The sequence below is a fragment of the Haliotis cracherodii genome, unplaced genomic scaffold (genome assembly GCF_022045235.1).
Source record: "Haliotis cracherodii isolate W230 unplaced genomic scaffold, xgHalCrac1.p SCAF_13, whole genome shotgun sequence".
NCBI classification, from domain to species: Eukaryota; Metazoa; Mollusca; class Gastropoda; order Lepetellida; family Haliotidae; genus Haliotis; species Haliotis cracherodii.
The window spans coordinates 6,320,946-6,336,085 of NW_027266268.1; the positions used below are offsets into that span (position 1 = coordinate 6,320,946).

Sequence of the window (15,140 nt, forward strand, 5' to 3'; positions counted from 1 at the left end):
GAATATTAAACTTCTTGAATGTACGCCCCTATTTGCAAATGACATGTGTGCCATGCACCAGATTTGGGATTCCGGGGTACAATAGGTCCCAAACGACCTATGCTGGTCGCAAGAGGCGACATTGTGAATCGGGTGGTCAGGCTCGGTGACTTGTTTGATAGTGTGTGTCGACGAACCCGGATGTCGTGGATCGATTATTTACAGGCCGTTGTCATACAGATGGACTGTTGATGAGTGGGGCGTTAAACGACAAACAAACAAACAAACAAACTGTACCGTGGCAGGAAGGATCAGACATAACAAGTGTAAGGGTCGAAATACGTCCGTTGGGTAGGATGACACACAGGCTACCATGAATGGAGACACACACACCACACAATGAGGACACACGCACGCACACGCACGCACACACATGGACATAAACACATCTACAGACAGACGCTCACGCACAATAAAAAGAGACACACGGCGTCAGACAACAGACATACATGTCACCAACAGAGGCAGACGTACACACAAACACACCGACATACTCTAACTCACAACAATAGAAGTCCACACACAACAGATAGACACACACACTGACATATCCACACAGACAATGATGCCAACATACACACACCAACATATCCACACAAACATACATGCCAACATACACACACCGACATATCCACACAGACATACATGCCAACATACACACACCGACATATCCACACAGACAATGATGCCAACATACACACACCAACATACCCACACAAACACAGATGTCAACATACACACACCGACATATCCACACAGACATAGATGCCAACATACACACACCGACATATCCACACAGACATTGATGCCAACATACACACACCGACATATCTACACAGACATAGATGCTAACATACACACACCGACATATCCACACAGACATAAATGCTAACATACACACACACCAACATATCCACACAGACAATGATGCCAACATACACACACCAACATATCCACACAAACATAGATGTCAACATACACACACCGACATATCCACACAGACATAGATGCCAACATACACACACCGACATATCTACACAGACATTGATGCCAACATACACACACCGACATATCCACACAGACAATGATGCCAACATACACACACCAACATATCCACACAAACATAGATGTCAACATAGACACACCGACATATCCACACAGACATAGATGCCAACATACACACACCGACATATCCACACAGACATTGATGCCAACATACACACACCGACATATCTACACAGACATTGATGCCAACATACACACACCGACATATCCACACAGACATTGATGCGAACATACACAGACCGACATATCCACACAGACATTGATGCCAACATACACAGACCGACATATCCACACAGACATAGATGTCAACATACACACATTGACATATCCATACAGACATAGATGTCAACATACACAGACCGACATATCCACACAAACATAGATGTCAACATACACAGACCGACATATCCACACATACATTGATGCCCACATACACAGACACCGACATATCCACACAGACATTGATGCCAACATACACACACCGACATATCCACACAGACATTGATGCCAACATACACAGACCGACATATCCACACAGACAATGATGCCAACATACACACACTGACATATCCACACAAACATAGATGTCAACATACACACACCGACATATCCACACAGACATTGATGCCAACATACACACACCGACATATCCACACAGACATTGATGCCAACATACACACACCGACATATCCACACAAACATAGATTTCAACATACACACGTTGACATATCTACACAGACATTGATGCCAACATAGACACACACCGACATATCCACACAGACAATGATGCCAACATACATACACCGACATATCCACACAGACATTGATGTCAACATACACACACCGACATATCCACACAGACATTGATGCCAACATACACACACCGACATATCTACACAGACATAGATGCCAACATACACACACCGACATATCTACACAGACATAGATGCCAACATACACACACCGACATATCCACACAGACATTGATGCCAACATACACACACTGACATATCCCCACGGACATAAATGTCAACATACACACACCGACATATCCACACATACATTGATGCCCACATACACAGACACCGACATATCCACACAGACATTGATGCCAAAATACACACACTGACATATCTCCACGGACATAAATGTCAACATACACACATCAACATATCCACACAGACAATGATCCCACACAAACACATCTGCCGACTACATATATGATAGATAACGAACACTCTGTGATATAGATACAGTGTTTATTATGAAAAGCTTGTTTAATATATAGACGGCATAATGTCAATGTTTCTGGATTAATACGGTGACCACACATAGATATGCCACACCTAGAATTCACTACTACTTCATCGGGATGTTAGAAAAGGGGCCAAGTTTGGCAACAATATTCATCCACAGATCACGATAACAGGACACGATAAACACATCCAGATGCATTTTTAAGACAACTTAATCTAAGTTTTAGGATGAACATGGTATAAAAAGATTGGGAATTCTTATGAGATGGATACCACTCAAGACAGTTAAAGAACATCTGATAGTTAATCTGCCAGGCATACAGTTTGGGTTTTCTTTAACTTCTTCTGAGTAGCATATATACAGCTTATCATTAGCATTAATGTCACAAACCGGATTTGTAAGAGTTGGAATTGTTTCAGAGAATGAATCTTACACAAAATGTCTCTTAAAGTTGTTGAATGCCCGTTTGTGGCTTCTAATGACAAAATACAACGTAGGGTCATAGGGTTATGGCGTCTTGGAAAAACAAATCTGTCCATATATATCGAAATCAAATGATGCAGTTATTCAAAAGACGATATTCCAGATGATATCTTATAAATGGCGACACACCATTCGTAAATATGATTTTCAGAGGCTGTCTAAAAAACGGGTAATCCGTGAAAACATATACAAAAATGAATGAATAATTATATTGTGTGTCGTGAGTTTTATTTCTTGCCGGCTGGATGCAAGTTACTATCAATGAAGATACAGCCATCAACACAAGTGTGAGAGTTGGGATCATAGCAGTCTGACCCTGGGCAGGTTTTGGTGTATCTGATGCCCACTAGGCTGCACTGGAAGTACTGATGGTGGTTGTTAGGGACGGGGAAATACAGCTCGTTGGCCTGGATGTGCTGCTGAGTGCAAGGATATTCGTACACGCCCCCTGAAGCTCCGTTGCGAATAGTGGTGTATTGTGGGGCTGCTGTGGGTGCACGGGTGTACGTAGGCATTTGTGTCCCAGACCCACAGTTTGGAGTCAACCCGGACAGTCCAAGACATGTCTTCACACAGTCATCCCAAACTTCCTGGTTCGGGCAGCTCAGAACTTGTGGATTAAGCGCGTCGACGCATTCGATGTATTTATGCATGTCCCCTGGGTAGCTGTAGAACCGTTGACCATGGAGAGCCATCTGGGGGCAAGGGTTGTAGGAGGTCCCTGGTTCCTCGCACGTGGTGTGTACTTGCACCCATACATAGGAGGTCTGACAGGACCGCACCCAAGCGTGACCCCAGATGTCGCACTGTATGTATTTAGTGTGGTCCCCAGGGAACTCGAAGTAAAAGTTGTTGTTGAGAAGATTCTGGGCCGTGCAAGGGTTGTTACTTACTTGGGCAACGACAGTGCAGTCCACTTTCGGAACATTTCGCCCGTAACATGTCTCACAGTCAGGGTCAAAGAGGGTGTCAGTTGGACAGTAGCTCACCTGGTAAAGTCCATTTGACAAACACTGGATGTAACGGTTTGGGTCACCGGGAAAGGGATACTTCTTCTGTGACAGCGCATCTGCTTGTGTACATGGGTTGCTCACGGCGGGAACGCCTGGGAGGAGGGAGATAGAGAGAGTGAGTGAGTATGATTTTACACCGCTTTTAGCAATATTCAAGCAATATCACAGCTTGAGATATATTTGTGGGTCTACGCATTTGTAGATGTTGTGTAGTATTCAATGTTGGGATTTGTTTTTTGGAACCAGACACATTTTTCAGACATTACGATTATAAAACGGGGTACTTCTTCGAAGTACTATTCTGTAAAACAGATATTGCCTCAGAGTTCATTTAGCTGTCCTTACTTGCGTTAGCGTGCAAATCGACTCACGGCAGCTAGTGAGCCCTAGACAGCAGAGAAGAAGCCTGAGATTAGTGCCCCTTTAAACAGTTGTGAAGGCCACATCGGGGTTACTAGATAACCATTAGCCTTTGACCCGTGTAGGTGTCTACTCTTATTTGGTGGAATATAGTGACGTCATGGATCAGTGGACATGACCATTAGTCCGCTGTCCCGCTACAAGTGACAGTCATGAAGGACTACCAACAGAGATCGGACATAAGCTGTGGAACAGTTAGGAAATGAACATTTGCGTTTAACATATCTGTCATTACGGCGCCGAAGAATAATAAAAGATCAAATTTTTAATCGAGACCTTTGTCAAATTATTTTTAAAGTGAAGTTGTGGTAATGGTCGCCATTTTGAAACTAGCGGCTTAAAGCTCGAAAAAGCTGTTTTCTGATTGGTTATTTTTAACTTCCTGTTAGTAATTTCATTGGTCGGTCAAAGTTCACCAGAGTTCGTTCTAACAAGACCTGCAAAGGGACGTTCTCAGATTCTTTTATGTACCGGCAGCTAGCACAAAGATCTGATTTTAAAGAGATTGCTGCGAAATCTTGTTGATTAGAAAGAAACGCATTCATTCGACTTGCATTGTCCTGGGGATTACAGGGAATTAAATTGAATTAACCGCTTTTATGATCGAAACAAATTACGGCACAAGATTCTACGATCGCGTAGGAACCTAAAACTTATACCTTTTAGACGAACGTCACGTCTTAATATTGTAAATACTACACTGCATCTCTGAGTGAGTTATTGTTGCGCTCTGTCCTAGTGGACTGTGTTCCGTCTATACTATGTCAGCCTGTATATAACTGAATCTGCGCAAACCCAATAATGACGGGTGCAGCAGTTTTTGAGCGTACGCAGAATATTATCCTGATCAGAGCCCGAGAGCTCCCTAAATATCAGTGTCCAAAAATTACTTCTAAAAGTAAAGTGGTTCCTGGTTGTAGTTGCGCTGCGAAAGCGTTATAATTTCCAGATACGCGTTCTTCCCACGGTAAATCTAGGTGACATTGCATATTAATTTAATATCATATTTTTGAAATATCAAAACATTTATAACAATTTTTCAAGGTTGATAAAGCCGCTTTGACATGTGTCTCAATTATCTGTCTACCTTTGAACAAATTTATGTTTAAAAAATTGTCCATGGTTGATTTGGAACTTAGCAGTAGCTAAAACACTAAATCAGTCATGTCATGGCGTCTCAGATAAATACCGAATCCCACTAGCAGTGAGTTGATAGGACCAGGATGAATAATTACTAGATTGAGGGATTCTAACCCAAGATCAGCGAATCCTGGCAGTTAAGAGGACATAACTCTACAGTGAGTTGCAGGACTTTAACCCAATGGGTCTGCATAGAGTGTACTCACCGTCACATATGAGCGGTTTGAACTGGATCAAATCTGTTTTCGTGCACGTTCTCGGGGTGTGGGACGGCAGATCCCGACAGATGACCTCGAACCCTGTGTAATATGACAACATAAAAGGTTCGATATATCCGAGTTTTCGACACACCAGATAACAACTTCACAACGTAATTTTTAACACCAAAAGGATAATTAATATCATACGTGAACTTCCGTTGATTACAGTATGGAACAGTTCATGTTAACCAAGCAATTAAGTGTTCAGTTAAGAAACAATACATGTGTACAGTAAACTACGTTTATAACGAACACGCTTGTAACGAACTGACGGATATAATGAACTGTTTTTTGCCACCGCCCATTCGTTGTATATATTCTGTATATGTGCTTATAACGAACTACGGTTATTACGAACTAACTTAAGTGGTCCCTTGAAGTTCGGTATAACCGTAGTTTACTGTATTTCAATTGTTCTTTCATGATGTATTTAGAACATACATGTACAGTAGTACATTGTTGAGAAGGATATATCAACAAGCACGTAATCTATGATAGTGCGAACTTGGAGAATATCCAACGGAAATACATTGTAGTTACATATATTGTAGTTTACATATATTTTAAATGGTATCTGTAAACAAATATACATAATTTAGATTTCGACTACGCTTGTCGTAAGAGGCGACTAATGGGATCGGGTGGTCTTGACTGACTTGAATGATCGAGTGGTCAGGCTCGTTGACTTGGTTGATGCATGTCGTCGTATCCCAATTGCGTAGATCGATGCTCATGATGTCAATCGCTGGATTGTCTAGCCATACTCGATTATTTACAAACAGCCGTCATGTAGCTGGAATACTGCTGAGTACGGCGTTAAACAAGAAACAAACAAAAATAATATAGATTGTCATTGGCAACGCGCACTCGTTTTACTACACTACTGGGCAAAAGAAAGTATACAGCTGAAAATTGGAGTTGACATCAAAGAAATACAAACGTTATCAAAACCGCATTGGGTTGAAAACAGTCGCCAAAACACAGCAAACTCAAAATCACATTTGTGCTACCAATATAACAGCGAAACAGTGGGGGCACACCTATCTGTAACCACCTGGTTGCCGACTAGGGGCGTCAAGGTCAGGTTACAGCCAAACACACAGTGGGGGCACACCTATCTGTAACCACCTGGTTGCCGACTAGGGGCGTCAAGGTCAGGTTACAGCCAAACACACAGTGGGGGCACACCTACCTGTAACCACCTGGTTGCCGACAAGGGACGTCAAGGTCAGGTTACAGCCAAACACACAGTGGGGCACACCTACCTGTAACCACCTGGTTGCCGACAAGGGACGTCAAGGTCAGGTTACAGCCAAACACCTAGTGGGGGCACACCTACCTGTAACCACCTGGTTGCCGACAAGGGGCGTCAAGGTCAGGTTACAGCCAAACACACAGTGGGGGCACACCTACCTGTAACCACCTGGTTGCCGACAAGGGGCGTCAAGGTCAGGTTACAGACAAATACCTAGTGGGGGCACACCTACCTGTAACCACCTGGTTGCCGACAAGGGGCGTCAAGGTCAGGTTACAGCCAAATACCTAGTGGGGGCATACCTACCTGTAACCACCTGTTGCCGACAAGGGGCGTCAAGGTCAGGTTACAGACAAATACCTAGTGGGGGCACACCTACCTGTAACCACCTGGTTGCCGACAAGGGGCGTCAAGGTCAGGTTACAGCCAAACACACAGTGGGGCACACCTACCTGTAACCACCTGGTTGCCGACAAGGGGCGTCAAGGTCAGGTTACAACCAAACTCACAATGGGGGCACACCTACCTGTAACCACCTGGTAGCCGACAAGGGGCGTCAAGGTCAGGTTACAGCCAAACACACAATGGGGGCACACCTACCTGTAACCACCTGGTTGCCGACAAGGGGCGTCAAGGTCAGGTTACAGCCAAACACACAGTGGGGGCACACCTACCTGTAACAAACTGGTTGCCGACAAGGGGCGTCAAGGTCAGGTTACAGCCAAACACACAGTGGGGGCACACCTACCTGTAACCACCTGGCTGCCGACAAGGGGCGTCAAGGTCAGGTTACAACCAAACACACAGTGGGGGCACACCTACCAGTAACCACCTGGTTGCCGACAAGGGGCGTCAAGGTCAGGTTACAACCAAACACACAGTGGGGGCACACCTACCTGTAACCACCTGGTTGCCGACAAGGGGCGTCAAGGTCAGGTTACAGACAAATACCTAGTGGGGGCACACCTACCAGTAACAACCTGGTTGCCGACAAGGGGCGTCAAGGTCAGGTTACAGCCAAATACCTAGTGGGGGCACACCTACCTGTAACAACCTGGTTGCCGACAAGGGGCGTCAAGGTCAGGTTACAGCCAAATACCTAGTGGGGGCACACCTACCAGTAACAACCTGGTTGCCGACAAGGGGCGTCAAGGTCAGGTTACAGACAAATACCTAGTGGGGGCACACCTACCTGTAACCACCTGGTTGCCGACAAGGGGCGTCAAGGTCAGGTAATTGCCAAACACACAGTGGGGGCACACCTACCTGTAACCACCTGGTTGCCGACAAGGGGCGTCAAGGTAAGGTTACAGACAAATACCTAGTGGGGGCACACCTACCTGTAACCACCTGGTTGCCGACAAGGGGCGTCAAGGTCAGGTTACAGCCGTTGCTTCCTTGCGCGTCCTTCGCCATAATATACAGGTAGTTTGCGTTGGCGTCAGGCTTGGCCTGGTAGAACATCCTCTCCGCTCCGTCGAGAAGCTCGTTGACGAGGTTGTGTGCGGAGCTGGGGTAGTAGTTGTTCACGTCGGCGTACAGGATGGAGGAGCCGCAGGAGACCGTGGCCTGGAACAGCAAAGATGCATATGTAAAAATCGTGACCGCTTGGCGTTCTTTTCGGGTTGTATACACCGAAGCGTGTCCTTTATGTGTTTTCGGAGGGATACATGTTTCAACAATTAGCGCGTTGACAGTTATTGGGTGGTCACATATATAGTGAGTGGTGACACAGATAGTGGGTGGTGACAGATAAAGTGGGCGGTGACATACATAGTGGGCGGTGACATATAAAGTGGGCGTGACTTACATAATGTGCGGTGACAGATAAAGTGGGCGTGACATATATAGTGGGCGGTGACAGATATGGTGGGCGGTGACAGATATAGTGGGCGGTGACAGATAAAGTGGGCGTGACATATATAGTGGGCGGTGACAGATATAGTGGGCGGTGACACATTGAGCGAGGCGAGATGTTGGCGATGATGTAGCGGCCACATGTTTACCTTGATGGTGAGGCCGTTGTTGTCGGTAAAGGGGAAGGCGTACGTGGGGCAAGTCCCAATCGTACATTCCACCGTCCAGTTGGCGTACAATGGAGCTGCAAGAAGGCATGACATGATTCCCTATGTAAATCCGTTGTAATCAGTTTAACTGGCTGCAAACACTCGTCTAGAAAATCATCTACATTCTAGCCTACCCATGTATATCTATTATAGGTCTCAGCTCAACTGATGGTAATCTAAACCTAATAAGATGAGAGAGCGTGATGGATACTACATAATCGATACCGCCAAGGATGTAACATGTTCCAGAGGCAAGGGAGATAACTGACTTTAAGGTCCAGGTTCCAGTAGGTTGGAATTCTGGAGTTATGTTTTGGCTGGACTAAGGAGTATATGCATAGTCGTATCAAAATCGTGTAAGAAAATCGACATCCGGTTCGTAAACTGCCGTGCAGATTTCGGTCGATTGCAGGATTTGCAAATCATGTGTACCACAAACTCGGCATCACCAGACTTTTTTTTATGTTTTGAGTCAAGGTACCGATAACATGCACTTCGCGAAGTAAGACCCGTTTTATCACAATATAGATTTTGATTATCGATCAGATCTTCTTGACTGCCACTTTGTCTGAAGCAAATGCAAATGATGTGAGAGGTTGAATCTGATTGGTCAATATGAGGGACATAGAAGGGCCATAACTTCCGGCTACATTTATAGCCACTGGTGGCGCTACCTTAGAGTCCACAAATTCCATCCTAGTTCGGCAATGGTGGAAACTGGACTTTTACAGTGAGTTAACTCCCTTGCTTCGGGAATATGATGATGTAAGGATCGGAGAGGACTGACCTTCATAGATACTCACCGCCAAAATAAACGCCAATACGATACGTGTTGGTTAATATATGAAGATCTACTCATATTCAAGAGATATTAGATTGGTTCGATGCACAAACGAACATACTGGTATGTTGTGTGAAGCGATGCTCATGAACGTAACACATGTGACGTCATAGATCCATGACTCGAGATGCTCCATTTGTCACGTGCAGGATAAGCCAGTAAAGTTCGGCATATCGTGCATCTTCCCGAGGTAAGTGTGTTAACAGACAATAAAAGTCCAGTTTCCACCCTTGCCGAACTAGGCTGGAATTCCTGGGCACGACCGTAGCGCCACCAGTGGTTATTACGAGTTAAGTCCCTTCTAAGCCTCTCATATGGACCAATCAGATTCCACCTCTCGTATCACTTGCATTTGTTTCAAACAAAATGGTGGCGCCCAGTCAAGACGATCTGATCGATAATTAAGATCTATATTACGATAAAACGGGTCTTACATAGCGAAGTGCATCAAATCAAGTGAGCACCTTCATTAAAAACATGAAAAGACTTGGAAAATATCTGCTGGCAACGAACCGGATTTCGATTTCGGTGCGCGATTTTGATTGGACTATGCATAGACTTGTTAGTCCAGCCAAAATGTAACTCCAAAATACCAGCCTTGTTCGGCAAGGGTGGAAACTGGACTTTTAAAGTCAATTAACTCCCTTGCCTCGGGAAGATGTATATCGTGATAAGAATAAAGAAGGTTCCTGGTAACACTTGACTGATTGTTAGTTTTGTTATTAATTGGTACACATTGGAAACACCTCTTCTCAACGTACATATTTCTCTGTATGTTTCTGTGGTTCGCGTTTGGCGGTGAGTGATTTCGTTATAAAAAGGTGTATACGTTTTTTCTTGTCACAACAATCAATGGTTTGTCACCGGCTGCAAACGGTGGGGCAGGATGCGCTCACCTTTTCGCAAACACCTGGTATCATCACTATTTGATTGTGATTCATAGACACATGCTCATGATATAGTAGGTGAGTACAATCGACTCTATTTCTGGCAGAGATTTCTTTTAAATATGGTATTGGGTTTGTCGCTTTTATTAAATGGGTGATTATTTCGATATAAAAATACATGTAGGCAAAATGTTGGAAGACATTTCAAATGCATGGAATAGACGTGACCAATCATGTGATATTCTAGGGGTCCTGGGAGTTAATCGAAATTAAATTGTCCCAGAAAAAGCTTGAAAAATATTATATGCTTCAGACTGTTGGAAAAAAACCAAAGAAATTGTCAGCCACAAAAACTTAATTCTTGTAAGATGTTTTTGATTTTAAAAATATTTATGTTCATAGTCTTAATTTAAAAAATGGTTCGTCCCTAATCTGTGGCTACACCCACGAGATCGGATCATAATGAGATGGGAACCGACGAGCAGCGGACCCCAGCTAGCATTGAATTGTGGCGCCGTTGCCACTGGAGTGAAGACGGAGGCAATTGCTGCCGCGATGTGATGGGGGAAGCTTTCATAGACACTCACCCCTGCAGATGCTGTTCTGGATCTCCTGTTTGAGGTTGGCGATGATGTCGTACCCGTTTGTAAGGTAGGAATGGGTACAACTTGGGGGCGTGGCCACTTGCTGCAATTCACTGGCGTCTACTGCATTCCCAACCCCCACAGTGTATATGGCGATTCCATGGTTGCGTGCGTTTTCTGCAGCGTGCCCAGTGTTGATGCTGTCATCAGACTTTCCATCAGTGATGAGGAAGGCCACCTTGACGGCGCTGTCCCTACCGCCTCTGGAGGTGGCGAAGACGTCGTTAATGGAGTCGCTGAGAGCACTAGCCGTGTCGGTGGCGCCGCCTGTGTAGACAAGCTGGCCAATGGCTGTAAAGACTTCTGCCTTGGAGAAGTAGTTGTTGAGGTTGAACTGGACATTAACGGTGGAGGCATAGGTTATCACGGCGACGTGGGCAGTGTTTCGGCCAACATTGAGTCCATTCACGATATTCCTCAGGAACGTCTTGGCTCGTGTAAAGTCATCTTTGCTGAGACTGCTTGAGGTGTCTACGATAAAGACGACGTCTAACTGTCTGTTTAAAGCCTGACAACCTGGAACAAACAGAAGGAAACAATAATAACAACAATGATAAGCATAAGGCACTAGTACTATGACTACGACTACGACTACTTCTACTAATATTACTACTACTACTGCAAAACAGAGAAGACTGGTAGTGAGAACAGAAAACATTAGAAGAGAAAACAGGGGAGATTGGTAGTGAGAACAGAGAAGATTGATACTGAGAACAGAGAACAGTAGAAGAGAAAACAGGGGAGATTGATAATGAGAACAGAGAAGACTGGTAGTGAGAACAGAGAACATTAGAAGAGAAAACAGGGGAGATTGATAATGAGAACAGAGAAGATTGGTAGTGAGAACAGAGAACATTAGAAGAGAAAACACAGGAGATTGATAGTGAGAACAGAGAATATTGGTAGTGAACACAGAGAAGACTGGTAGTGAGAACAGAGAACATTAGAAGAGAAAACACAGGAGATTGATAGTGAGAACAGAGAATATTGGTAGTGAGAACAGAGAACATTAGAAGAGAAAACACAGGAGATTGATAGTGAGAACAGAGAATATTGGTAGTGAGAACAGAGAAGATTGGTAGTGAGAACAGAGAACATTAGAAGAGAAAACAGAGGAGATTGATAGTGAGAACAGAGAATATTGGTAGTGAACACAGAGAAGACTGGTAGTGAGAACAGAGAACATAAGAAGAGACAACAGAGAAGATTGGTAGTGAGAACAGAGAACATTAGAAGAGAAAACAGGGGAGATTGATAGTGAGAACAGAGAAGATTGGTAGTGAGAACAGAGAAGATTGGTAGTGAGAACAGAGGAGATTGATAGTGAGAACAGAGAAGATTGGTAGTGAGAACAGAGAAGATTGGTAGTGAGAACAGAGGAGATTGGTAGTGAGAACACAGAACATTAGAAGAGAGGTTTTAAAACAGACCAAGTTCCATCGCGTTAACCGTTGATGTAAAGTTGTACGGGCTGCTCAATCCGTTTTCGTATTTGTCCCTCCAGAAAATGGCCTGTTCCTCGACCTTCAGAGGGATGGTGACCCCTGGATGGCTGGTTTGTAGGGTGAGGTAGAGGGCGGCAGCCAGTCCGGAGTAGAGGGGCTTCCTGAGGTCAGACCACTGGACGGTCATCCAGTTTATGTGTAGGGCGTCCTGGAGGATTCTGTACAGAGGCTGCAGCTCGGGCTGGTTACCCTGGGTCTGGGCCAGCATGCTGGAGGAGACCTGAAACGCCGTGGAATAGGAGCGATCAGATTTATTGTGGAACACGTAGCTAAAGTATGGGACCGATCTTCATTTTCGGGAGGGAGTGGTGCAATTTAGTATGAAGACTAGATATGTTGTCAGCTAAATCTGCAAAACCAGTTTAATAAGTCTAAATGAATAAAAAAAATGAAACAACATCTTGAAACACAATATTGTTTTGTGGCAATGTCTTTGTTAGCCAACAGTCTGGAGCGTATTTATTGTTTTTAAGCATTTTGTGGCATATTTATTTTTTTCAATAAAATCACATCCTGTCCAACAGCAGTCGGAATGTCCATGCTAATGGGTACCAATTGTACTCCGAAATCCGTTTGGGGTACTTGCTCTGAAAGATATTCCTTGTTTATCATGCTGATTGGCTAACGTAAACCTATTGTTGGACCACAGCCCGTAAACGGCCTTCTGGCATACTATAAGAGGTAGCATAACAACATACTGGCATTATTGGTTAGATGATAAAATTATGGATATTCCTTTTTAATGTTTCGAAACATACCTCAGCATAATTAATTCATTCTCAGATTTGTTTTTAATTACTGGAACCTCGTTGGCTTGAAATGATTTATATAAGATTGTTCATGTTGGGAAAAATGTTTTGAATTCTTCAAGAGGGATCAGATAAATTCTCAGGTATTATATCAATTAACCTACATTAAACTTGTTAACTGTACTTCAAAATGATAAACACTAAAGTCACAAATTTGTAATTCAAAGTCTACAGAGAGTGAGTATGTGTTTACTCATCTTTCAGCACTATTCCGGCAATATCCGACCCGTGAAGATCTGGGGTAGAACAGGTCCTCAGCAACCCATGCTTGCCCTAAAAGGCGACTATGCTTGTCGTAGGAGGCGACTAACGGGATCGGGTGGTCAGGCTCGCTGACTTGGTTGAAGCATGTCGTCGATCCCAATTGCGTGGATCGATGCTCATGATATTAATCACTGGATTGTGTGGTCCAGACTCGATTATTTACAGACCGCCGTCATATAGCTGGAATATTGCTGAGCACGGTGTTCAACAACCAACCAACCAACCAACCAACCAACCAGCAATATCACAACGGGCACACGCCAAGCTGATACCCCACATTTCCAGCATCTTTGTCGAGTACTTTGATGTCACTCTTACCTGCCAGATTCCGCCACTGTTATTTGGGTCACTGTACGTTTTGGGCATGGACCCGTCCTTCGTCTCAACGTAGGCCAGGCGGCGGAGAAACAGCTTGTCCTCTGACAGGATGCAGTTTGATCGAATTATGTCCACCACCGTCGTCACGACATCCGGGCCGTAGGCACCAGGGTGTTCAATCACGTTGACGCTCAAACATCCTGGAACTACCAGAAGCAGCGATAGGAACAACACGAACATCGTTATGTTGGTTGTACAGCGATGCCTCGACGTCTAACGACACTGCCTACTGCAGTATGGAGATAGTGGTGCAAGGGGAGCCTTTCTCAGCACTGCGAACGATGACGATGTTATCGGGATTTAAAGCTCCCAAGAAGGAAGTAGTTTTTAAACTAGTGTCGACTGTCCAGTATTAGGGCCAAGTGGGAAATAAGTAATGCCCTGATCGAGTATTGATATCATTGGGTACGTCTTCATGTGAGAATGCAGATTGTTAAAGGTCATATCAGCCATATCAGAAGAGTTTTATCGTGGGCTATTCCGTGTAAGGTACAAGCTTCCTAGTCCTAGTGACGTTTAGTTTTCTATATCTTTTAAGTGGATGTTAACCTTCTAGCGCCTCAAAGACAGCTTGGTTTGTATACTCCCCAGGGAGCTGAGAATGAACATATACCTTATTCAAGGAGGTGGTGAGGTGAAATGGGGTTTAACTTCGCGTTCAAAATTATTGCACTTATATAGCGACGTGCATGCAGGTGTTTGTCTGTGTGTGTCTTTGTGTGGATGCTTGTACTAGTCCGGACTGATGCCGATTTATAGTGCTAGCCCACTGGGATACCATGCCACAGTTTAACATGAATACCCCACTCAGACA

At 44.3% G+C, this 15,140-nt stretch overlaps 1 protein-coding gene across 1 annotated transcript; it reads right to left on the bottom strand.

Annotated features, from left to right (window-relative positions):
• Positions 1 to 2,349: 2,349 nt before the first annotated feature.
• On the bottom strand, positions 2,350 to 14,621 carry LOC139459549 (uncharacterized). The gene is made up of 7 exons (XM_071241085.1): positions 14,267 to 14,621; positions 12,801 to 13,095; positions 11,314 to 11,886; positions 8,939 to 9,033; positions 8,273 to 8,501; positions 5,624 to 5,716; positions 2,350 to 3,949 (listed from the first exon to the last, which is right to left on the bottom strand). Exons 1-7 carry the CDS (start codon positions 14,504 to 14,506, stop codon positions 3,072 to 3,074), a joined length of 2,403 nt encoding a protein of 800 aa, XP_071097186.1. The 5' UTR covers positions 14,507 to 14,621; the 3' UTR covers positions 2,350 to 3,071.
• Positions 14,622 to 15,140: the final 519 nt, after the last annotated feature.

Excerpts from the sequence above, each read along its gene's own strand:
- LOC139459549 (XM_071241085.1), bottom strand. The coding sequence starts at position 14,506 with ATGTTCGTGTTGTTCCTATCGCTGCTTCTGGTAGTTCCAGGATGTTTG. Across the intron at positions 11,887-12,800 it reads GGTTAACGCGATGGAACTTG|GTTGTCAGGCTTTAAACAGA; the intron begins GTCTGTTTTAAA and ends TGTTTGTTCCAG. Across the intron at positions 3,950-5,623 it reads CAAACCGCTCATATGTGACG|GCGTTCCCGCCGTGAGCAAC; the intron begins GTGAGTACACTC and ends CCCTCCTCCCAG.